General features: G+C 46.8%; 1 protein-coding gene across 3 annotated transcripts in view; it reads right to left on the bottom strand.

The window, feature by feature from the left end:
* Positions 1 to 512: 512 nt before the first annotated feature.
* The window catches only part of GPAT4 (glycerol-3-phosphate acyltransferase 4), a 39,097-nt gene continuing 13,413 nt past the window's right edge, over positions 513 to 26,196 (bottom strand). For 2 of the 3 annotated variants that reach the window (XM_066380399.1, XM_066380400.1), the window contains 12 exons: positions 21,073 to 22,020; positions 11,517 to 11,586; positions 11,048 to 11,348; positions 10,229 to 10,303; positions 9,414 to 9,503; positions 9,154 to 9,247; positions 8,487 to 8,602; positions 7,630 to 7,685; positions 7,035 to 7,120; positions 3,042 to 3,170; positions 2,878 to 2,957; positions 513 to 644 (listed from right to left, as the gene is read on the bottom strand). In XM_066380399.1, the coding sequence (XP_066236496.1) occupies positions 536 to 644; positions 2,878 to 2,957; positions 3,042 to 3,170; positions 7,035 to 7,120; positions 7,630 to 7,685; positions 8,487 to 8,602; positions 9,154 to 9,247; positions 9,414 to 9,503; positions 10,229 to 10,303; positions 11,048 to 11,348; positions 11,517 to 11,586; positions 21,073 to 21,237 (1,371 nt within the window). In that variant the 5' untranslated portion in view covers positions 21,238 to 22,020 and the 3' untranslated portion in view covers positions 513 to 535. Of the gene's footprint in view, positions 645 to 2,877; positions 2,958 to 3,041; positions 3,171 to 7,034; positions 7,121 to 7,629; positions 7,686 to 8,486; positions 8,603 to 9,153; positions 9,248 to 9,413; positions 9,504 to 10,228; positions 10,304 to 11,047; positions 11,349 to 11,516; positions 11,587 to 21,072; positions 22,021 to 23,867; positions 23,892 to 26,196 lie in introns of those variants that run through there. The other variant, XM_066380401.1, reaches the window with a different exon arrangement.

Here is a 26,196-nt window from a genome sequence, read left to right as displayed (position 1 = left end):
CTTGGCCCCACCACACACTAGTCACTGATCCACGCAGCCTCTTCCCACCCCCTCGGCGGCTGCACGAGATTTAAAACTTCCTTCTGCTGAAAGCCCCGCAGACCAGTTTCCTTCTCATCAAGTCTGCAGAGCCCCAGGCCGGGGGCGGGGTGGGCCGGCCGCCAGTCCCTCTTGCAGTGCCTCTCCTCACAAGCGAGTGGCCCTGGCCCCAGCCAAGGCCCCGGCGCAACAGACCCACGTCCTACTGGCCCAGGACACGAGAGTGGTTGCTTCTTCGCAACCACTTGGCCTGCGTGTGCACAAGTGGAGAGCTGACTTTAACGGCATTCCTCCAACGGACTTACTGTAAAAGAAACAAGGCGGCATCTTGTCCTGGGCAGCAACACCAGCGGTGCTCACTTCAGTCCAGGGACCAAACGGCTTGGAGAAGCTGGCGTCCGGACCCAGCGCCCGAAGCCCCGGAGTCTAGGAGGAACGCAGCAGTGGGGGTGGGGCGGCACCGACTCCAGCGGCTCCCGCCAGCGCGGGCGCGGGCTCACGACCGGCTCCTGTCCTCATGGTTTCCAACAATCATCTTGCTGTACAGCTTCTGCTGCTCCTCTTTGAATGTATCCTTCACCTTCTCCCTCTTCAGACCGCCATCCCTGTGAGACAGAGGCTGCATGTCACAGCGAAGAAGCGTCCTGCCTACCATCATGTCACAGCCAGACGCACACGCTGCTCAAAACCAGGAAACTCCTGCAGAAAGAGTCCTCCACGCCCCTCTCACCAGGATCGGCACAGCCGCCGCCCCAGACGCCTGGAACCCACCTTCCTTCCTCCACACTCTCCCTGCTGCCCTGGGTCAGAACCCACCCATCTCCGCAGTGCTCTGTCATTGCTTAAGCCTGTCAAGGAGTTTATAATTCTTTTCACCCGCATTCATCCTCACCTTACAAAAGACACAGCAAGTATTCTGGCATTATGGAAAGTACATCAAGCTTTAAGATATAGTGAGGCTTAAAAAAAATTTGTAAAACTCAGACCCAAGGATTCTCCAAATTCATGCAAACAACAAAGACAAGGGGGGAAATGCATGTTCTTACCCCCTCTATGCTCAGGGATGGTGCTATGGGGAAATCCCAGCACCTCCTTCCATGCCCCCAAATAAATCCCTTAAACTTGGATTTACTTCTTTAAAGTCCCACTCCCACCGACCTGTCGCCCCAACTCTGCCTACCCCCCTGAATTCCTGAATTATCTTCAATGACTAATGAAAATCCATGTCCACTTTCAGTCTTTTGCCCCCTCTCCCTTTTAAGGTGAGAGGAGAGGCGATAGTGAGATAGACTCCCACATGCGCCCCAACCAGAATCCACTGGGCAACCTCTAAGGCCAATGCTTGAATCAACCCAGCTATTTTTAGCACCTGAGGCTGACACTAGAACCAACAGCTATCCTCAGTGCCCAGGGATGATGCTTGAACCAATCGAGCCACTGGCTATGGGTGGGGCAGAGGGAGAGATGGGGGAGAGGGAGGGAGAGAGAAGTAGGTGGTTGCTTTTCCTGTGTACCCTGACCAGGAATTGAACCCAGGATGTCCATAGGCCAGGCCGACAATCTATCCACTGAGTCAGCCAGCCAGGGCCTTGCCCCCTTTCTTGAACTATGGAGGTGGCAGTGGTGGAAAAGCCTGATGAGGCCCCAGCATTGGACAGACCTCACACAGGAAGTCCTGACATCTGCGCCACCCTCTCAAATCCACGGCAAAGGAACCCTTCCCAAGCTGCCAGCTGGTCTCTACCAGGCTTCAGAGAGGGAGCATGGACACTGGGCAAGCAGTCTAGCTCTACAAGCCTGTCATCCCAAGTTCAAAATCGGGCTCCAGAGTTTGGCCTGTGACTTTGGAAAACGGTTATTACTTCACCTCTCTGAGTTTCAGTCTGTCATCTGAAAAACAGGAGTAACAATTCCCATACTTCATGGAGTTATTGAGGATGAAATAAAATCATCACAGAGAGCACCAACAGCACAATGTCCATGTGACGGAGGGCCAGGCAATTACCTAGAATCCACAGGTCCGTTTAACAGTTGAGTTCCCACACTGCTCCCACAGGGCCCACTCCAGTCAGTGCCCTCCAGCGCTGACCCCTGCGCTTCGAACCAGGGATGCTAAGACGCGGAACCGGTGCCCTGAGCCAGCATTCAGCCTGCCCCTCTCCTGTTACTGGAGTATAACTATCTCACATTCTGGCATAAGGGGCCACAAAACTCTGGCCACAGGCCAGATGCCGCCTGACGCCTGTGTCTGTAAGTGGAGTTTCACTGGACGCACATGCTCACTGTGTTGTCTCTGGTTTGCTTTCATGCTACAATGGCAGAGTTAAGCAGCTGCAACAGACACCACATGGTCCACAGAGTGTAAATACCTACTGACTCTACAGAAAGAGTTTGCCAGTTCCTATTCTAGTAGGTAACACACTAAATGAAAAAATGGCAACTTTTGCCTTTCTAAGGATTATCCAATTTTGCCAAGTATATGAGATCAGAGAGTACAGTACTCCTGCAGGGTTTCCAGATCCGCTCAGGGCGCCCCTACCTAAAGAGACATGGCCAGTGTGGGTGCCCTGGTAGACTGGTACACCCAGCAAAGCACATGGACTCACTGCTTTAGGCCACGCACCCCGGGTTCCATGTCCCCGAGATCAGGAACAGAAGGCCCTTCCGAGCTGGAACTAGGAGAAAGCAGCTGAGCTACTCACTCTTCAGGGCTGGTGAGCTTCATCCTCCATACCAGAGGGAGGAGGAATCTTTATAAATTGGGGTCAATAATTCAGCATTTCCCCCAGAAATGCACCTTCTCCTAGACTCTGCTCAGAGTATCTGGCTCTGACTCACCAGAGCAGGTCCACGAGTCCTCCCTGCCTGGCAATGGCAGATTTCACCCTATTTGCAAACTGGACGGCATCTTCATCTGCCTGTAAGAAAGGGAATGAGACGACTCAAGCCAGGCTCCCGGTCAGACAGCGTAGGGACAACCTCTGCACGCTGCGGGCACCTACTTCTCTGGTCATGGGAGGCAGGTACCAAACACTGCAGACAATGGCCCAGCTGGTCATCATTCTCAGCAGGTACGTCACCATCCCATACTTGCTGCTGTTCCAGAAGGCGTCACCAAACTGTGGGTCATACTGAAAAACAGTGGAGAGGTGGATGGTGAGAAGCCAGCAGTTCTAACAAGGAATACACCCTAGGGCAGTATCAGTATTAGAAAGCTGCTCCCAGGCCCTTCCACGAACACTTCTGAAGCAACACCACACCTCGGCAGTTCTGACCTCTAGAAACATTAGCCTCCCCTGCCTGACCCCAAATTCCACTGTAGATCCTTAGAGAGGACACCCCTAACAACTTCCCCAAACAGATGTTCTCCCTCTGACTAGTTTCACATCTTAATCACTTACTGGCACTTATATTCTATTATTTAAGTTTTAAAGTGTATCCAAAAACAGAGACTAAGGTAACAGACTCCCACAGGCCCACTCTCTAGACTCAGTAATTAGCAACACTTCACCCACTTGCCTCATGTCACCTTCCCCACTTATAACCCTATAAACCCAATCTCCTCGTGCAACTGACTCATAATACATGAGCCTCCCCCAAATAAACCTATTTTCCTATATAACTACCAACTTTTAAATATCATCTCTAGTGCCTCAGACCGAAGAGAAAACAGAAGCACAATCTGTGTCTGTAATTCCGCTTCTAACAGAACTATCTGTTGAAGCAGGAGTCCCTGCTGGTGAAGTATCAGCGTCCACTGGTGAGGACTCGCCTCGCGGCCCGGGTCTCCGCCACCCAGCTGCCACCCAACTGCAGCACGTCTGCCAAGAAGGCTCAGCAGATACTTTCACTTGCCAAGGACTCTAACGGAGGCAAAGCTGTACTTCAATGGCATTGTGTGGAACATGCGGCCAAAGCTGTGACCATCCTCACCAAACAGAAGACTAACTTAAGTGGCAGGTGGGCATGGTGGGGGAGGTCCTGGAGGAGGTTATGTAAGAAGCAACAAAAGGAGCCAAGTCCTTCAGGAAAATGCCTAAACAAGGGGAACGGGACTGTTACCAAATGTCTGAAAGGCTACCTTATACAACACACCAGACCGACTCTGGAATTACAGAGCAAAGACCTGGCACCCGAGAGTGGAAAATGAAAGGAGACGGAACTGCAAGGGCCATCCCACAGAACCACGCTGGCCTGAGTGTGGAAGAGCCCCCTGGCCTGGCAGAGCGGCAGCACGGGCCTCGTGCGCTGGGGCTAGGCCTCTCAGGCCTGAATTCTATGATTCTCAGAACAGCAACTGGATACTCATGCCTAGTTGTGAATCTAACTACTGAACTGAAGACAATTGGTTTAACTATAGAAATTAAGAAATTTAGACAGAACTTTGGAAGGCTTAATGACTTCACATTATATATAGCTAAAGGAAGTAAGGGGAAAGAATGAGTTTAAACAAAAGCTACTGTGTACGACCTGAAGAAACTATTGTTCTATTCTTTAAAGCACCACAGATAAAAATGTGCTATGCATCAGAATATGAGAGCCCTTTGCTTAGAGTTGATTCTCTGCTGAATGCTGGGCAGACCCTATATAGTGAAAACAGGGCAAAAAAAGCTCAAAAAGCAATAAACTGCTCAAAATCAGATATTGACAATTTTAGTGGAAATGTAGTACGCGTTTTAAAGTTGCTAAGATTATCCAAGTTTGGTTACCAAAAACCTCTTAAAAGATGAAAACGTGCCCTGGCTGGTTGGCTCAGTGGTAGAGCATCGGCCTGGCGTGCAGAGGTCCCAGGTTCGATTCCCGGCCAGGGCACACAGAAGCGCCCATCTGTTTCTCCACCCCTCCCCCCTCCTTCCTCTCTGTCTCTCTCTTCCCCTCCCGCAGCGAGGCTCCACTGGAGTAAAGATGGCCCGGGCGCTGGGGATGGCTCCTTGGCCTCTGCGCCAGGCACTAGAGTGGCTCTGGTCACAACAGAGTGACGCCCCGGAGGGGCAGAGCATCGCCCCCTGGTGGGCGTGCCGGGTGGATCCCGGTCGGGCGCATGCGGGAGTCTGTCTGACTGTCTCTCCCCGTTTCCAGCTTCAGAAAAATACAAAAAAAAAAAAAAAAAAAAAGATGAAAATGTGTATGTGGAGCAGAAGCTCTCACTCTTGTGAAGGGAATGAAATGACGTAAAATTTACACGTCTCTGCCTTTGGCGAGGAGTCTGCACTGCCCCACACTGGGTACGCTCCCCTGCTCACACGTCTCTGCCTTTGGCGAGGAGTCTGCACGGCCCCACACTGGGTACGCTCCCCTGCTCACACGTCTCTGCCTTTGGCGAGGAGTCTGCACTGCCCCACACTGGGTACGCTCCCCTGCTCACACGTCTCTGCCTTTGGCGAGGAGTCTGCACGGCCCCACACTGGGTACGCTCCCCTGCTCCAGGGCAGGGCTCGCTCAGTGTGGCCCCGACCAGCAGCGTCAGCGCACCAGCAGCGGGTTAGAAACGCAAGCCCAGACACCCGCATTCCACAGTCCCTCCAGGGGATGCTGACACAGCTAAGATCCAAGAACCGACACTGGGGAGTGAGCAGAGGGCTTCCACCCAGTAGTCTGTTCCTAATAAACACGTCTGGGGAACACTGGACCCTCAGCATAGTAAAATGCAGGATGGTGTGTGGTGGCGTTAAGGCCACTCCGCACCCCTCTGCCCACAGCAGATGCTGCTCCGACTGTCTTCTTTCTTGCTGTTCCCATCCCAGACACGGCATCCCCCACACGTCTCTCGAGCAGCCCTGACCCATCGATCCATTACCTGCAGCCACTATTCATCTGCTGTCCCTGTCCTGGCGCTTTGCCCACCTGGTAAAAGGGGAGGAGGGGACTGGTAAGCGTTTGCTCAGCCAAAAGGAGCACCTCCTCCCCCACTACACCAGCCGTGCTGGCGAGATGAAAGTAAGTCCTTCCACGGAATGCTCTGCAGGCAGCAAACAGACCCTTGAAAACTATGGAAACTAAATTCTAAACCCGGCTCAAACTTACTGTTGTACCCTGAGTTCAACCTAATAGTTTAATCATACTGACATTAGCCTGTGTTTCTTAGAAGTATAATGTAACAGCAAACTTTTAGAAATAATACTATGGGCCCAGGCCAGGTAGCTCAGTTGGCGAGAGTATCGTCCCAAAATGCCATCGTTACAGGTTTGATTCCAGGCCTGGACACACACATGAATCAACCAATGAATGCATAAATAAATGGACCAATAATTAGATGTTTCTCTTCCCCCCTTTCTCTCTCTAAAACCAATCAATCAAGCAAACAATCAATTAAAGAAATAATACTATGTATTTATAAAGCCAGAAGAATTTCAAGGAGGAGGTGGAAAAAGAGAAAAAAGGGAAACTGATTGGCTAGTAAATCTACCACCTCTCTAGGTGAGTGTGAAGTTAGAGGTACAAATTCCTAAAGGTGGAGCACAGATTAGACAAGCTCTTAAGACCCACTTTACTTTTAAAAGCTGTTTTACAAGCTGTTGTTGGTTTACAGATGAGACTATGACCCAACTCAGCAGAGCTGCTTCATCCTTCAGCACCAAGACAGGCCTGCGCCCACCCATCTGCCCTTCACCAAGTACACAGATCCAGCTGGGTAGACCCCCCACCCCCGCAGGGGGAGTGCCTTCCATCAGCAGGGTTAATGAAAAGAGGAGGGAATAAGTGAGAGGGGGGTACGAAGCTTATAAAGCATCCCCGTTTCGGAAACCTCATGGGGGCGGGGCGGTGAGGCTGAAATCCGGCCATTTCAAATTTAAGTAATTCCTGTCTCTTCAAACAGGTTATGAAAAGTGCCGCATCCTCCTAAGCACTGGACCCACACCAGCACAGTCCCAGGCTGATCTACTGCAGAGGATCAACCCGCTGATGGTGACACCGGCTCCTTCCTCCACCTTCTTTGCTGCATTCGTCCGTGGCAGCAGCAATAATGACTACGGGTACCCTCAGAGGTCTTGTACCTTGATAGCAACAGGGTAAACCGTGGCTCCAATTTCAAAACTTCCCTTTTTGAACATCATCACCGATGTATTATTGATGCAGGTTCCTAAAATGCAGGAGAAAATAAAATGCTATTTCTTTTGGTTCTTTACGCCAGAGATTAGGAGTTTAAGGACTAAATATAATAATAATTACAATGATTCTTCAAACAGGATAACTCTATCATCTCCCTACCTTATGAATGAACACTTAAGAGAGATGAGCAAAACACTCATCTGCTTCCAATTCTCTTACTACAGGACCACACTTCTTGATTACCACACACCAGCCTAGACAGGCAGGTCCCTGTGAGAACTCCATAAGCTAAGACCCTGTCAACTGTACTACAGAAGGGGTTCCTGCCCTGGCAAAGTTTACACTATGACACTTTGTCCAAATTCTACATTTCTGTGAGTCGTTAGGCCCACAACCAATCTAAAGAGACCTAGCATTATTCAGTGAAAACAAGTAACCCCAACAAAGGTTGAGGACCTTGGTTCTGAGGCAACACCAGAGTCCCCACCCTGGATGGCCTCCCCCAACAGAAGCTCTCTGTGGTGACCGATGCCTTCTTACCCTCTGGGAAGATGAGGATAGGTAGCTTGCTTTTATCCTGCACATGTTCAGTCAGTCTTTAAAAGAGAAAAATACATTTGTAAATAACCTCCATAGATATGATACTAGATGCTGTATAGAAACAAGTGAACAAACATGACCCTGTACTTCATAAACCCCATATCTAAATCTCATAAAGACAAAACCTATAAGGATGGGGAAAATCAGATGACTACTGTTCAATTCATACAATTATTCAATTAAGTATTACAGTCTGTGTGCAGAGGACACTGCTCGGACTTGGGGCTGTCTGCAGGACACCCCTGCTTCAGGGCCTTAGAGAAGGCCCCTACAGCAAACCTTCACTCCTGAACCTCCTACCAGCCTTGCTGGTTGGCCCTGCAGTCCTCCTGGATTTACCCTCTGTCCCTGAGAGATGCAGCTCAGGGACCTGATCCGTATGGGAAACGGTCTCAGCTGGGTCTGGATTTCTCTCAATGTACTGCAAAGCTCTTGCCATACTTGCACCAGATTTATCCTTTTTTCAAGCCTAAAAAAAGAGTAGCTTTGTTCTATCACCTTGTTTGTTTTTGTTTGTGACAATGAATTCATTTTGTGATTTCAAATACCATTAAAAGTACATATATTTTTTTGTTACAATGGGTACAAGAAAGATTTAAAAACATTACTAACTTGGTAAATAACATTAGGGTTTCTATACATTTTATATTCCATGTCAAAAAAGCATTTTCATTAAGATAGTAGTATAGGCTTAGTGCAGAAGGCACTAATTCCACTCTGGATAAATATAATAACTACCCCTAAAATGCATACTTTCTCTGCAACTAGTCATACAGAATAGCATTTTACTGATTTACCTTTTAGCCACCAGGTGGCGATCTTTCACTTCAGACCGCTCAAACCAGACATGAGGGCAGGCCTTCACCATGGCTCTCTGAATCACACCCATGAGTCCCCCGTGCACTTGGCCCACCTAATCTCAGACAAAGGAACAACTGGTAATGAAGCCATCCTCACACAAATTCCCCACTCTGTGCAGAAAGCTCCAGATCCCACAAGAAAAGCACCCCAACCTCTCACAAACTAACATTTTATTGATAACCATAGGTTTCTCACTATTTAGAAAACATGAGACTCCCCAAATCTTAACTTTCTCTATTTAATCAGTGATCTAGAGATGTGTAGTTAAAAACATAGCTGAAAACCCTAAAACTAAATGAAGCTGAACAATACCTGTGTACAAATGCGCCCCCAGCAGTCTCCCCTCGCCCGGAGCCCAGTTCAAGTCCTCCCTGCCCCTCTGCAGCCCTCCCACGCTGTCTACACACCCAGAGGCTAACCTCCAGCCACACTTTCAGTCACTCTGCTCCGAGTTCTCAAAAGCAACAGAAACAAAGGTAAAAATCTAGGTTGGGACGTGTACATAAAAATGTTTATACCCTTAAAAAAGAGACGGTGAAGGGTCCAAAAGCCCCCCAGCCCTGACTGTCCCTGGCCCCAAGAAACAACGGAAAGAAGTCTTACCATAGCATAATAGCCATCACTGGCCAAAATGATGACGTCAATAGGAGAGGTGTGATTGGCCACACAGATGCCACCATTTCTAGGCCTGTTTTTCCTGTTGAGAATGTAGCAAAGCAACAAAACTGCGTGTGAATCAATTCAGCTGGAACCCACCCCTCACCTCAGCTTCACCAGCTCTAAGAGCGCTCGGAGCCCGGCCGGCTGGCGGCGCTGGTCACGCTCGCCAGCACCGCTGCCCTGCACCCTGCAGGCCGCCTCACCTGTCGTGGTAAGTGATGATGGCCGTCAGTGCCCGCACACAGACCCGGTAGCACATTAGGTGGACGTGTTTGCTCAGGAACTCCTTAACCCTGCAACAACAGGACAGACTTTTGTTTTACATACAGGAAGACCGGGACTGCCAATTTAACTATCACTGACTGTGGTCCTTTACGGCTGCAAAGTATTTTTATAAATATTAGTGTATATGGTAAAACACTGTAATTTATTAGCATCTTTATGCCCATGTACGAGGAAACAAAGCAGTAAGAACTGCTTAAATTCTCCTAAAAATAGGTTTAAAATCCATAGCCCTAGAATTTCCTGTACCGGGAAGCCTACTAGATTCCCTACCTTCCCAGTCTACACCTGCAGGCAAGGCACAGGCCAGCGTCCAGCCTCCCAACCAGCCTGGGCAGAAGCGAGGTCTGCCTGCTCCAGATTTCCCAGAGGAGTACATTTCTCCTTTAAAAAAACAAAACAAAGAAGCCCTACCTACATTTCTTATCCTCTTACCAATTTATCAACACAGTGGACTGCTCACAACTACACAATATGCTGTAAATTCTGCTAGCACTGGGTGTTACAGTTTTGTGGGTTTTCTCCACAACTGTGAGGGTTGGAAGGCAAAAAGAACAGCCACAGATCAAGATAGTTAAAATAAGACTTTATACTGATGCTACTGTTATCATTGGGTTACTTTATCTGCCTAAGACTCTGTGGTTTGGCTGTCCTCAGAGAAGTCGCTTGGCCTTCACCAGAGCCACCATTCCAGGACTAAGCACCCTTCAGACATGGACCCTCCCACTCGACTCACCTCCCAGCTGGCAAGTGTCCCACCACGGTTGTGCCCACCACCAGAAGGCTTATCCCTGTGAAAGCGAGAGCTATCCTGTAATAAGAAGACAAATTAAAACACCGCAAACAAATCCTTGCACCATGTATAGAACTGAATGTGTGAAAATGAAAGTGGGCATCTTGAAACCACCCCCAAGATCTAATCACCTCGGACCTAGAGCTCCCTCTGGAAATGCAAGCAGGCCTGTCAGAACCAGAGACCATTCTGATTCTACGCTGACAGTGACTATGGGTCAGGCCTCAGGCAGCCAGAATGATGGAAAATCCCAACGCTGGTCGGCTGTTCTGCCCTCAGGCACCTGCTGTGCTGTTCTCTGACCCTTCCCTTTGGCTTGAAACTCTGGCAGAAGCACAGCTTCCCTGTGAAGCAACAGGAAGTAGAGCCTGAAGGTGCCATCATCTGGCAAGGCACACTCGGAAGGACTGGGGGGTCAACATGCTTCTGTACTAGACAGCAGGAAAGAATCAGCCCTGCCCAAGAGGTGTGGCCAGGAAAGTACATCACGTTCCCTGGCCCTCTGTTTAGTCCATCCAGACGAGCAATTTGTCTTTAGAAACCTGACTATTTCTGTCTGATATGCAGACAACCCAGAGTCTTTAAAGAATATTCACCAGTGGACCCTTCCAAGGGTTAAAGGGACTGGCCAATGAAAGAATGATACTACCCTTCTTTACAAAACGGGACAACAAAGCAGGGAGACACAGGGAGGCAGATCATGCGTGGGGTGCAGGCGGCAGCAGCTCAAGCCCTCTGTCCTCCCATGGGCCCCGCCCTCACCTGAGAGGCAGGAGGAAGCAGTACCGAATCAGCACTCCTAAGCCCCACAGGACAGTGAGCCGGAGGCTGATGTACTGAAAGTTGTAATTGGTTCTGCTCAGCAGGTTCCAGGACTCCAACTCCTCTGCTGAGAATCTCTTTGTCACCTCATCATCCATAATGGTCTCCATTCCTTTCCGGCAAAAGTAGAAAATGTCAGAGAGCTCAAACTCTGGAGTATTATCCAGAGCCTTACTGCTCCCACTTCGACGAATTTCTTTAATCTCTTCTTCTAGCGAAGTGGGATCCTTTGCAATAATGCCTGCAAAAGAGAACACCCTGTCAAGCAGCACACTGGGAGAAATCATGTTAAAAATACCCGGAGTACACAGCCCACCTTTATATAGTGAAGAATCTGTGTAGACTCAAAGCACTCAAAAACACAGTTCAAAGGGACCTTTTAGGATAAGGGATCACGCCCCAGTCTTACCATTGGTATAGGGCTTGTAGAGTTGGTGGTTCTTCTCTTTGGCTCCTCTCTCCATTCTCAAGGTCGCCCACTGTAGGGGGGGAAGTGGTAACAATCAAAAATGAAACCCTTTTTATTCAGTGAACACTTCCACTTACATTCTCTGAAAGTCTCAAGCCCTATCACCTGAGATCAGACTGTAGCCAAGAAAGGACCCATTCTAAAAGTAAACTCAAAGCTCTCTCCTCCTAGAACAGTTCCCCATCTTGATAACTAAGACCAAGAGCTGAGTCACCCATAGTAAAGAGCTGCAAACCAGGAGTGTGGGCAAGTTTCTCGCTTCGCACTACCTAACTCTGCCTCCGGTTCCCTAAGGAACTCTCCCTAGCGGACACACGTGACCTCAGCTTCTCCTTTACTACTAGACAGCAGCTATTCACAAACAGCAAAACCAAGCATCCTTTAGTCCACTGCCTGCACCCGCCTGCCTATCTCCCAAATTATTCCAAGAAAGTCACAATGTCAGTTTTTAGCAGATAAAAGATTTAAATAATATATATGTCTGAAGTGTCCACTCACCCTCTGAGTAACCCTTTAATAGGAGGACCCCACTTGATATAGAAAGGTCTGAGAGTGGCTCAGTGTTTAAAAAAAATGTTAGGGAAAAAAAAGAACACTACTTGGAGATTAAAAAAACCCTACCTAGGTTCACATTCCAAGTTTAATACTTACACCCCTTGAGTAACTCATTCTAACACTCCGAACACTGGTCTTTTCTATCTACAAAATAGAATAATAATAGTATGTCAACCTCCTACATTATGATATTTCCTAGAACCAAATGAAATTATGTGACAGAACTTAGACAACTGCACAATTCCCCAATTTTCCTCATTACTAAAATAATAATCGACTCCAGAAGAGACCTAGGAAAGAGAGGCTCTTCCTAGAGCCTCCCTTCCTTCAATAAAACCCTTTTAACTAAAGAAAGAGGGTCAGAGCCTGAGCCTTTCCCACTATCAAATAATGAGAGGTGAAAACATGAGCTCACTTATTACCTACTGGAGTATGTTATCACTAAATAGAAAGTTATGTCCATGGTGATCAAAGAAATAGAACAGGTATCTTTAAAAGTGTCTTTTCAAACTTCTGTTTCCAGTTATGCAAAGTAGGAAAAAACCCAATCATTCCATGACACAGCAAAACCCACACAGCCCAAAGCATTTGGTATGGATTTTTCTGGCGGAGCCTGAAGTATTAGCAAGACCGCTCTGCACGGTCTAGCAGAGCCAAAATCAGGACACGAGTTTAATCAGTGATCTGACTTCATCTGCAAATTTCTTCAAACTCCACTGTCTAAAAAACAAAACAAAATAAAACCAGATGGCTTACTCAACGAAAAGGCGAAGGCAAGAAAACACAACATAAACCATTTTCTATATTCCAGATATTGAGCCACCGATGTGTTTGGGCTCTATGCAGGGACGATCTTCTCTAGAAGAAAATGTAAGTATAACTTCTAAAATGAAGGAAGGTGAATTTCATCTGGGAATTCCATCTAGGGAAGAGGTGAGTAAGAGGCAAGTGAGTTCACAACAAGCCTGGCATACAGACAGGTCACTCAACCAGAGTTTAAAGGGCTTTCCATTTTTGCCAAGACTCTGTGTTAGTATTGCAAGCATAGTCAGAACCAGAAAACCAGTAAACAATGCGAACTGGCTCTGTACTGACAATTCTGATACTTAGGTTAGGATGCAACGGGCAGATGATGTATGATATCAGGGCTCCTGAGCACTAGAATTTACATCTAGAATTTATTTCACGATGCAAAATGTAAGATAGCTGTGGTTTTTTGTTTTCATTGGAAAGGTTCTGCTTAAATAAGATTCTACATCTTCTAGCTCTGTAACAAAGCTCTGTCATAAATATCCCCTTGCCCTCCTGCTTTCTATATCTAGCTTTACTTTTTCTGAACTTCAGAGACATTACTTCTGTGTTTAAGAAAGAACTGTCCAGTCCCAAGAGCAGGGGAAAAGCGGGCGGGGCTGGAGGAACCTGGCTGCTGGCGGGAACAGCCTATGAAGAGATGGCTGGAGGTGCAGAGGACTGGCTGGAAGGCTGCTACACATTAAGCAACATCTGATACCTACTCCACTAGCTTCTCCACACTGTCACTTTAAGAAGTACAGTGCTCAGATATCCAGAAAACTGAGAATCCTAGGTTCCGAGTTCATTTTCTTATAAGCCTCCTCTTCCTTCCCCTGTGAGATGCCATTTACTACACTGTCAGTATCAATTACTAAATTACTCCCTTTCCAGCTTCTACCAGACAGGGAAGCGATCACTTGCGGGCACTCTTAGGTAACATTAAACCCAACGCAGACCTTGGCAGGTGAAATGCAGGCGGTTCGATGGTGCGCTTTTGCTATTCATTCTATTGGACACTGCAATTTAGGAACTACTGTAATCACATAAGAAAGGTCTAACGGTCTCGGCAGAGGCCTTCCCCGCCTTTTCAGTCAGCTGCCACTGCATTTCCCCATGAACTAACTACATACGCCCGAAGAATCAGACCCTTAGAAAATTCCAGCTCCCATCATCCATTACTTCCTATGACCCAAGCAGAGTACAACTTTTAACAACTCTTTTCTCTCCCTGCTTCAGCTATAATCTCTAGGTGGCTATTGCCAAATCTACGAATCTTAACTTTAGAAAAGTGTCAACCTCACATTTCCCATCACCTGCTGGTCATCTCCACAACAATCAAACTAGCCCTCACCATCCAGCAGGTAGAGAATTAAAGGCAGCACACCTCCTTCCGATCCTCAATGTGCACCCCTCCCCCGGGCCCTCCTCCTGTGGTGCTGGGAGCACTGTCCCTGTCACAATGTGCACCCCCCCCCCCGCCCTCCTCCTGTGGTGCTGGGAGCACTGTCCCTGTCACAATGTGCACCCCCCCCCCGCCCTCCTCCTGTGGTGCTGGGATCACTGTCCCTGTCACAATGTGCACCCCTCCCCCGGGCCCTCCTCCTGTGGTGCTGGGAACACTGTCCCTGTCACAATGTGCACCCCTCCCCCGGGCCCTCCTCCTGTGGTGCTGGGAGCACTGTCCCTGTCACAATGTGCACCCCCCCCCCGCCCTCCTCCTGTGGTGCTGGGAGCACTGTCCCTGTCACAATGTGCACCCCTCCCCCGGGCCCTCCTCCTGTGGTGCTGGGAGCACTGTCCCTGTCACAATGTGCACCCCCCCCCGCCCTCCTCCTGTGGTGCTGGGATCACTGTCCCTGTCACAATGTGCACCCCCCCCCCCGCCCTCCTCCTGTGGTGCTGGGATCACTGTCCCTGTCACCCAAGCTTTTAGACTTTCCATCTGTCACCAGCTCCTATCAAACCTCCCTGAAATGACTGTCTTTCACAGCTGCGCTTGCGTCATGCCACTATCTTGGTTCATTTGCTCTTTTTTTGGTCTATACTACTAATGCCAACGGCTCTTTAACTGTTCTCTCCTTCCTCCAATCTGTCCGGCCGAACAGATGCTGCCACAGTCTGACCGGGTCACTTCCTTGCTCAGAAACTTTCAATGGCTTCTCGATGCCTAAGGGAATGTTTGGCTTTATAGTCTACCTCATTCCCTCCACGCAGCCAATGTTGTTGCTCTACAGAACTATGCACTGTCTCTAAACTTTCTCATCTGCTCTTCCAGAATGATTGTTTTTTAAGACCCAGTTCAAATGCCAGCTCTTACACGAAATGTTACCTACTCAATTCCGGCAGTCAGAATTAATCTTGATGGATGAACTTTAACTGGCATCACATTATGCATCAGTTAAGTATGCACATACCTGTCATTCCGACTGGCCTACAAATGCCTTGAGGGGCAGGAGCCAGAACCTCCCCATATTTGCACCCCAGCAGTCTGACAGTGCCTTGCACACAGTAGGCAGTCAATAAGGGCTGCCTTTAGAGTCAACTCCCAGTATTTCTTTTCATCAAGTTCCATATGAACAGATAATTCTGAAATGATAAAACCTAAAACTTCTTGATTCTGGCCTGTATGCTACTCAAGATTAGGTTAAAATCACCCTTCTCACAGGGGCAGGGAGGACACAGCTGATCAAAATCACCCCTGTCACTTATAATCACGTGGAATTCTCTAGATGAGGAAGTGGACTGGCAAGTCTGATGACTTCGGTCAAGTTCTGGAGCTGGTAGGAAAAGCCCTGGACTTAAAGCTAAAGGTCACCTGACTCAAACACTCATGCTCACCCCCCTGCATTCCCACTACCTGTACAGTCTACTGAATTTCCTTATGGTTTCTGTGACTACACCAATCAGTTCCGTCTGGAGTTCAATGTTAATCAGACTACAACTCTCTTATTCTCTTACCTTCTCTAACCTGACCTGATCAACACTTTTCACATCAGGCAAGAAAACTCAGGCCATTTATTTTCACCTTTCTCCTTGACAACCAGGTTTTCTTCTCTCCCCCTGCCCAAACCACTGTCAACTCAGTTGGAAGTTCACTTCTAGGAAGTGTACTCCAAATAATACCATGACCACTGCCTTGAGGGCAAATCTGATGCACAAACATTAAGAAAACTAAATCACCGGTTGGCTCAGTGGTAGAGCGTCGGCCTGGTGTGCGGAAGTCCCGGGTTCAATTCCCGGCCAGGGCACACAGGAGAAGCGCCCATCTGCTTCTCCACCCCCCTCTCATTCCTCTCTGTCTCTCTCTTCCCCTCCCACAGCGGAGGCTCCATTGGAGCAAGGATGGCCCGGGTGCTGGGGATGGCTCCTTGGCCTTTGCCCCAGGTGCTAGAGTGGCTTTGGTCGCAACAGAGCGACGCCCCGGAGGGACAGAGCATCGCCCCCTGGTGGACAGAGCATTGCCCCCTGGTGGGCGTGCTGGGTGGATCCTGGTTGGGCACATGCGGGAGTCTGTCTGACTGTCTCTCCCCATTTCCAGCTTCGGAAAAATACAAAAAAAAAAACACAAACTAAATCACTTTAAATAAGACACTGTCCTCTGCACATAAAGGTTTTCCGTGACTCAGCAGTAACAGCCCTGAGTGCAGTCTTCCAGGAGAGGGAACAGAAGACACTGACCACTCATATTCTCTCTATACTCCCTCCTTGACAAGACATCATACCAAGGTTCTTTTATAGAGAGGAAGGAATTAATCATGGGAAACTAGTTGTTAAGCAAGGGTTCACTTAGGTCTACCAAAAGCAGGTAGATGGACTATTATATATCCAGTTTTAACAATCTTTATGAAAATTACCTAGTGCAGTGCAAAAATGGCTGATAAAAAGATATAAAAGTTTATGTACACACTATTAACACAACCATAAAACATGAATGTGTATTGTCAAAGACTAAAAAGTAATACAAAAAAATTTCAAGGTGCTGTAAGCTATAGAACATGACTGTTTAAAATTCTTTAATATTTTATTCTTTGTCTGGTTATCTATTGCTACATAACAAACTGTCCCATAACTCAGTGGCTTAAAACATGACTATCATTAATTCGGCTCAAGAATCTACAAACTGCAGCCTGACCAGGCAGTGGCATAGTGGATAGAGCATCAGACTAGGACACAGAAAACCCAAATTCAAAATCCTGACGTCGCCGGCTTGAGAACGAGTTCATCCAGCTTGAGTGTGGGATCAGAAATGACCCCATGGTTGCTGGCTTGAGCCCAAAGGTCGCTGGCTTAAAGCCCAAGGTCACTGCTTGAGCAAGGGGTCACTCGTTCTTCTGGAGCCCCTCCCCAAGGCACATATGAGAAAGCAATCAATGAACAACTAAGGTGCCACAACAAAGAACTGATACTTCTCATCTCTCTCCCTTCCTGTCTGTCTGTCCCTATCTGTCCCTCTCTGTCTCAAAAAAAAAAAAATCTACAAACTGCAGATTGGTATAGCTGGGTGGCTCAAAGGCTGGGGCTGGACCCCTCTGAAGGCTTGCTCACTCCTGCATGTGGTGCTGATGCTGGTTGTTGGAGCCTCCCTGGGGCTGTGAGCTGAAACACCCTCACAACATGGCGTCTGGGTCCCAGGAGTCAGGCAGCAGTTGCATTGTCTTTTCTAACCTAATCTCACATGTCACACAGTGTCACATACATCACATTCTATTTGTGAGAAACAAGTAATAAGGCAGGCCTCACCACTGGAGCGAAAGTCAAGGCCCTAGTTGGATGGCTCAGTGGTAGAACGTCGGCCCAGAGTGTGGATGTCCCGGGTTTGATTCCCAGCCAGGGCACACAGAAGTGACCATCTGCTTCTCTACCCTTTCCCCTCCCTCTTCTCTCTCTCTCCCTGTCTCTCTCTCCTGGACCAGACCGCACAGGTGCTGAGGATGGCTCTGTGGGGCCACCGCCTCAGGCGCTAAAAAGTAGCTAGGTTGCAAGCACAGGACTAGATGGGCAGAGCATCAGCTTCAGATGAGGACTGCCAGGTGGAACCTGGTCAGGGTGCGTGTGGGAATCTGTCTATCTCCCCTCCTCTCACTTGGAAAAAGAAAAAGGAAAAAAAAAAAAAGAAGTCAATCAGACTCCATCTTTGGATGTCAGAATCACCTGAGTTTTTAAAAATGCCCACCCAGACCAATTAAATCATAACCTCTGGGGAGAGTCTAGTGCTCCCAAATAAGTACCTTGAAAATGCTTTGACAGCCTGACCAGTGGGTGGCGCAGTGGACCGAGCATCAACCTGGGACACTGAGGATCCATGGCTGAAACCTCAGGGTTGCTGGCTTGAGGGCAGGCTCACCAACTTGAATGTGGAATCACAGACATGACTCCACGGTCACTGGCTTGAGCAAGGGGTCACTGGATCGGCTAGCGTCCCCAGGTCAAAGCACGTATGAGTAACAATCAAGAACAACTAAAGTGTGGCAACTACAGGTTGATGCTTCTCATCGCTCTCCCTTCCTGTCTGTCTCTCTTTCTCTAAAAAAAAAAAGAAAAAGAAAAATGCTTTCTCAGGTGATTCAAATGTGTAGTTAGGGGAGAAAGACCCACAGAATTAAGATGATCTGTAAGTTTTCTTCCAGTTGCAAAATTAAAATGGCAAAATAAAGATCTCTCTTCTATTAAAAAACCACATACACATATAATAAGTATATTTTAAATGTATACATGGATATACAGATGTATGTTTTAAGATCTAAAGCCAGTTTGGCCAAATTCAACTTACATCTAACACTACTGCTAATAAAAATAGCATTCAGTCCTTATTGTCCGTTAGGATCAACTCGGAGCAGTAACCCTTATTATTAGAGGGTGAGCCACGCTATGCCCTCGATGGGACACATCAGTTCTTCCTAGCCTACTACCTGTTACTCTAGCTTGTTGCCAAGTAGTAATTACCCACGATGTTCAACAGGACAGCAGCCACAGTGCCCACTGAATGCCTGATACATACCTCTAGGAAATAAGAGGTGCAAATCTAGTTCTTGAAATTCTAAAGCTTGAGGTAAAAAATGGGTACGTATGCACACACACAACTTCCATTATCGCTTCTAAATCACTGTGCCCCAAACCAGTGATTTTCAAGATGTGGTCAGCAGAGTCTCTGATGGCTTAAGATTACCTGCCGTATGGATTGGCCCAACAATACATATGATATTTAATAAGTTTTCCATTGTTAACTACAATCTACTCTAAAAGTCACAAGAATGTACTGTAGCCTGACCAGGTGGTGGCGCAGTGGATAGAGCGTCAGACTGGGATGCAAAGGACCCAGGTTTGAGACCCCGAGGTCACCAGCTTGAGCGCGGGCTCATCTGGTTTGAGCAAAAGATCACCAGCTTGGACCCAAGATTGCTGGCTTGAGCAAGGGGTCACTCGGTCTGCTGAAGGCCCGCAGTCAAGGCACATATGAGAAAGCAATCAATGAACAACTAAGGTGTCGCAACGAAAAACTAATGATTGATGCTTCTCATCTCTCTCCATTCCTGTCTGTCCCTATTCCTCTCTCTGTCTCTCTGTCTCTTAAAAAAAAAAAAAAAAAAAAGAATGTACTGTACATTTAAAAATATAGTTACAATAAGAAGGATTTACCTGGCTATAAACTTCAAAATATTAACTGGGGGGGGGGGGCGATATTTTCAAAACAGAGTACAGAATATACCTGGATTCTAGGCCTTTGTCTTACCCAGAGTGATCCAAGTTTAACCCTAGGCTGATAACTCCTATTTCTATGTTTTAAAAAACAAGGATTTCCATAGGTCTATGAATTAATCATTTGCTTATAATAAGCGAATAAAAGCTCGACATCACTCACTGTTGTCTCCTAAAAGTTTATCAGCTGTCAACCGATTCTATACTGGTGTACATTTTTTTCAGTGGCAAAGGGTATGGGTAGTAAGTTATATGGTCCACAGGAACTCTGGGCTCTAATGAAGATTTTCTTGGATTGAAACTTTAAAAAATTGGATTTCCTAATTAAAATAAATAGTATACATTAGTAAAACAACTAGCCCAAAGACTGATTAGATTACCACTTCTCAAACTATACTGTGCAAATGAATCACTTGAATCTTGTTGAAATGTAAATTATAATTCAGTAAGTCGGAAAGGGCCTGACCTCCATTTCTTACCAGCTCTTAGGTGATACTCATGCTCTGGTCTCAAGACCTCTCCCTGGATAGCAAGGAACTAGATAACCTGGGAGACCATACACAGTGCTCAAATATCATATTACTGTAAACGGGTACTCAAACAAGTGCATGTATACATCGCAGCACTACTCACAAGACGGTAAGGTGGAAACAGTCCATCAGTAGATAAGCAAATTATGATACAGACACACAACAGAGTATTATTTAGCCCTTAAAAAAAGTACTGAAACATGTTCCAATGCGGATGAATCTCAGAAACTTTATGCTGAATGAATGAAACCAGTCAGGCACAAAAGAACACATTTTACATGATCCTATTTATATGAAGTATCCAGAATAAGTAAATCCAGAGACTCCTTCCTCGTTGCCAGGAGCTGGGGGAGGGAAAATGGGGTGGGGGGACTGCTTAATAAGATTTCATGACGACTGAAAACAGATATTGCTAATAGATTACCAAATCTCTGGATAGGTATTAAAAGACTTGAGGCAAAGAACAGCTTCTAGGTAATACACTGCTCACCCATTTCTTTTACATTACGACCAGTCTGGTTCAGCAGTATAATTAAGTTCTGACATGTGCTATGAAATTTATTAGCCCATCTCCTCTATCTTTAAGAAAATAAAACTCATCAAATGCCCCTCTTCTGTTAATTTAACAGCTGTCATATAAAAAGTGGGGTCTGGCAGTGATTTCTTCCGTCAGTTTTAAGCCCCTCCTGTTGACATGAACACAGGCAGCACAGTCAGGGAGTGGGTTCCTTTGCTGAAACGAATCAAACATACAAGTACCTTAGCTGAAGAGAAAGACCACTAAAGGCTTTCACAAGTAATCCTTTTTACTCAAAATGCCACTTCCCATTCTACCAACTTACTCCATATCCAATAAAGAGATATTAACCAGAGAACAACTCTTTCCTCCTCTGAAGCAACCGTTTGTAAACAGCACGACTCACCGCAAAAATTTTTAACAAAGTTTTCATGTAGAGCTTTCGAATACCAAAGGAGACTCCAAAAATAGCGGGGACTATGATGAAAACAAGAAGGAGGGTGAAGAGGACAGTCAGGGAGATGCCCAGAAGGTTGACAATCAGGCTGTCAAAAGGCAGCAACAGGAACATGGTGGAGGATTCCGGAAGGCCAATGCCACCGTCCCCAGGAACAAAGCACAGCCTTCAGATGGTCCTCTCCGACAGCACCAGCCCAGGAAAGCAAGCAAGCTCCATTCCAAAGTTCACATCCCTCCACGGCCTGAGAGAAAGCTCGGGTAGAATGACAGCAAAAGGGCGACAGGAGGCAGCCTGAAAACACCAGCCCTCTCCGGAACGGACGGCCTTTGGAGGTGAGCGAGGCAGGCTCAGTCTTCAGGGCGCGCACTGAGTCCAGGCCGACTTTCTGCGACAGTGAGCACGAGGCAGGGAACTCGGCTCTGCTCCCCTTCCACTGCTTCCGGAAGTCGTATTTGTTTCCTGCCCAAGAGCATTTAGCAGATAAATCTGTCCCGAAGATCTGTCATTGCCAGAAGTACCAAGAAGAGTTCAACTTGGTGCCAGAAAAATCCTGATAACTCCTGTGAGGGGGGTGACTGTAGAAATCAAATAAGTTTTCCTTAAAATTCCTTCATGAGCTGAAAATTGTGTTCACTGTGGAGAGTTCATATCTGGCCCCATTGCTCCCCTAGAGAGGCTCCTGGTGCGCGCTGCTTCCAGGACCCTCCTACCTGGAGAGCTCCAGTCTCTGCCAGCAGGACGCAGAGGCTGGCCCCGAGTGGCTCATGCTGACTGCGGTGAGCGTAATTCCCGACGGTCCTGGCATTGGGTCCTCTGGACCGTCTTCTCCCCAAGGCCTCCCTTCTCAGCAGTGACCCCGGTTCTTGGCAAGAAGCTGCTCACATGCTGCCAGAGCTAGGGGTGGAAACAGAAACACGGTCAGTCACACAGACCAAGAGGACTAACATCAATATGCTGTGGGAGTGGTGGACTGCTTCAGGTAAGCCTAGAGTCAGTGCCAGCTTTTCAAGTCATCAGAGTCAAAGGGACTGGGCAGAGCAACAGGTGGCTGGCACAAATGTGGAGGAAAACAACAGATGTTTCATACAGTTTTCAACTCCAATGACATGATCTGTGGCGCTCAAACTTTCTGAATAGAAAATCTATGGACTGGCCCTGGCTGGATGACTCAGTGGATAAAGCATTGTCCCAGGGCACTGAGGTCACAGGTTCAATCCCCAGTCAGGGCACATATAAGGAGCAATCAATGAGAACACAACTAAATGAAACAACTAAGTGTAAGAAGTTGATGCTTCTCTCTTTCTCTCTCCCCTGCCTTTCTCTCACACTCTTTCTCATCAGTGAAAAAACAAATCTATAAATTAAAGACACATTTGAAAAGATAAAGAGGATATACAGTGGAAAGCAATTGTCCCTCCTCTCTGTTCCCCAGCTGCCCAGAGCTCTTGGCCAGGTACAACCATATTACCAGCTTTGTATTCTTCACGCAAGTAAATCGTAATCCATCTTTTCTATCCACCCCTTCCCCCCAATATGGCAACAATGATGGCATACTATGATCATTGTTCTTCACCTTGTTTTTTGTTTTGTTTTTTGCTTAACATATCATGGACGACTGACTATTCAGTCAGCATATATGTGGCTCCCTGACTTTTTACAAGCACATAGTTTTTAACTGTAAGAATGTACCATGATTTAATTAACTGGCTTTCTGAACGAAGTTGGACACCAATGTTTCCACTTTTGTATAGTTATAAATAATGCAATGAATAACCAGGTGCATACAGGATTTAGCACACAAAATGAACGAGCAAATATATTTTCAGGATAAATTCCTAGAAAGGGAATTGCAGAGGGAAAGGAAATACAGGTTTACTTCTACAAGATATTGTCACATTTTTACATACACTATATCTGTAAAGTCATGGTGCACTTTTGACCGGTCACAGGAAAGCAACAAAAGACGCTAGAAATGTGAAATATGCACCAAATTAAAGGAAAACTCTCCCAGTTTCATACCTATTCAGTGCAGTTTGATGTGGGCTCACGCACAGATTTTTTAGGGCTCCTTAGGTAGCTATCCCGTATAGCCTCTACAGACTCGTCACTGACTGATGGCCTACCAGAACGGGGTTTCTCCACCAAACTGCTGGTTTCCTTCAACTGCTTATCCCACCGAGTAATGTTATTCCTATGTGGTGGCGCTTTGTTATAAACGTGCCGATATTCACGTTGCACTTTGGTCACGGATTCGAATTTAGCGAACCACAGAACACACTGAACTTTCCTCTGTACCGTCCACATCTCGACTGCCATGGCCGTGGGCTGCTCCACTGTATACACGGTGTTACGTCATCATCTGTGCATGCGCACATGCTGCCACATCATCCTACAGAAACTGGGAGGGTTTTCCTTTTATTTGGTGCAGATTTCACATTTCTATCGTCTTTTGTTGCTTTCCTGTGACCGGTCAAAAGTGCACCATGACTTTATGGACACACTGTAGATATTAAATTGTTCCAGCCTAGCTCCCCACACTGACCTCTCTTTTTTTAAGATTTTTTTTAGGGCAGTTTTGGGTTCATAACAAAATTAAGAGAGGTACAGAGAGTTCTCTTATATCCTCCCTCTCCACAAATATAACAGCCCCCCATTATCAACATCCCCCAGCAGAGAGGAACACGTGTTACAACAGATGAACCTACAGCGACACATCACAATCACCAAAGTCCACACCTTACCTTAGGGTTCACTGTTGGTATGGTATGTTCTGTGGGTCTAGATCAGCGGTTCTCAACCTGTGGGTCGCGACCCCGGTAGGAGTCGAACAACCAAAACACAGTGGTCTGATGGCTTTAGGCGACCCCTGTGTTTTGGTCGTTCGACCCCCGCTGGGGTCGCGACCCACAGATTGAGAACCGCTGATCTAGATAAATGGATAACGATGTTTCACTGCCCTAAAAATCCTGTGCTCCGTTTATTCATCCTTACCTGCCCCCCCCTCAAAAATCTATTGTCTCCATTGTTTTGCCTTTTCCAGAATATATATAGTTGGAATTAAACAGTGTGTAACCTTTGTGGATCGGCTTCTTTCACTTAATACAGCTACTCCTTTTAAAAATTTCACTATTTCAAATATCTTACAAAAGTATTCCAGTTTTATATTACTCATCCCTAGCCACAATTTACCAATGCAAGTTTTGAACCTGGGAGCATCCGATTAAGTCCTTTTGATAAATACCTTGGCTTCACCCCAATCACCTTCTGGCTCGGTTCCAAGATAATCAGTAGTTCAAGAATGAATGAGCCTGACCAGGCGGTGGTGCAATGGATAGAGTGTCGGACTGGGATGCAGAGGACCCAGGTTCGAGACCCTGAGGTCGCCAGCTTGAGCGTGAGCTCATCTGGTTTGAGCAAAAGCTCACCAGCTTGGACCCAAGGTCACTGGCTTGAGCAAGGGGTCACTCGGTCTGCTGAAGGCCCACGGTCAAGGCACATATGAGAAAGCAATCAATGAACAACTAAGGTATCGCAACAAAAAACTGTCATTGATGCTTCTCATCTCTCTCCGTTCCTGTCTGTCTGTCCCTGTCTATCCCTCTCTCTGACTCTGTCTCTGTAAAAAAAAAAAAAAAAAAAAAGAATGAATGAACAGGTTACTGACTTTATATTAAATTTTGCCCAATGCTTTACAGAACTAAAGTCCTTTCACAAGCTGTTTACACATATTACTTCCATTTTACCAATTAGGAAATGAAGCATGGTAGACACAAGTCCAAGTCTTCTGACTCCTAACCCACTACTGCTCGCACTACATTCCAACACACCTAGTGATTAAAGACATGATAGTTCAGTGGCACTGAGTCACAAATACTAGTTCCTTTATCTGATCCTCAACACCTTCCACTTTCACATTATATTATAACAGACACTGGGCTAATAAGCATTTTATATAGTATATACTCTCCTCAATTCTCACAACAACCCTATGGTGGAATTATTACCATCACTGCTATTCACAGGTAAAGAAAATGAGGCTTAGCGGATGATGTAAGTTATCCAGGACCACAGAGCTAGTCAGCAGCAGGGCAGGAAGGAACTGGGACACGTGTATTTGTCTCAGAGCCCATGCTCTGTAACCACTAAACTCTTCCAGATTACCTTGAAATAAACAAACATGTCCTTTATGCCAGTCCTGTTCTGCAGAACTTCTTGTGATCGGGGAAAAACCACAAGGCAAATCTGGACTTGTGTATCAGAATTTGGTGGTGTTCTCAGAATTCAAGGTACAAACCTGCTCTTTTCATTTTTATAAACTGGCCGAACTGATCATACATACAAGATTTCCCACTATATTCCAAAAGAGGTTCAGGAAATTAGATGTATTTCTGAGATTTAATCAATTTAATTTGCTGTCTGAGTCACTGTGTCCCTTAATCCTAATTCCTGCCTAATTCTAGGGCCACCCTGCGTTCCACTCTCTCATCCCGGCCACGCCTGGCTAGCACTCCCACGGGCAGGAGGCAGCAAGATCCCTCTGTCCCACTGGACAGCTGCTGTCTCACTAGTCAAGGTCACCTTGAGTTGCATGGACCCAAGGTGACTGAGAGTAGGGTCACTTTGACTTCCCATGCCAGAGTTTCTTTGGATCACAATCAACTGAGAATTTCCAAGGTTATGCTGGGTTCATGTCCCCAAAATAATGAAGTAAACACTTTAAAGCAATCAACTGATTTCTTTTACCTAGTTCCGGGTTTGACAAACCATCGAGACCTAGGGGCCAAATCTATAAGGCTCATGACCTAGAAATAGTTTTTTTACATCTTTAAAGAGTTGTGAAAACAAGTAATAATATGTGACAGAGACCAGGGCCTGAAAAGCCTAAAATATTTACTATCTGATCCTTTACAAAAGAAAGAGTTTGCTGACCCATGACCCAGCAACTCTGCCTCCTCTTAGGGGTGGTGAACTTCCCTTTGCTGTCCGCCCTACCTCAGTTCTTGTTTACCAGTGCCAGACTCCAGAACAAAAAAACTAGCCAAACAAGTTATCTGGCCAACACCAAACAAT

Source organism: Saccopteryx leptura, chromosome 4, assembly GCF_036850995.1.
Source record: "Saccopteryx leptura isolate mSacLep1 chromosome 4, mSacLep1_pri_phased_curated, whole genome shotgun sequence".
NCBI lineage: Eukaryota > Metazoa > Chordata > Mammalia > Chiroptera > Emballonuridae > Saccopteryx > Saccopteryx leptura.
The sequence above is the reverse complement of the archived record's forward strand: the minus strand, read 5'-3'. Positions and strand labels throughout refer to the sequence as shown.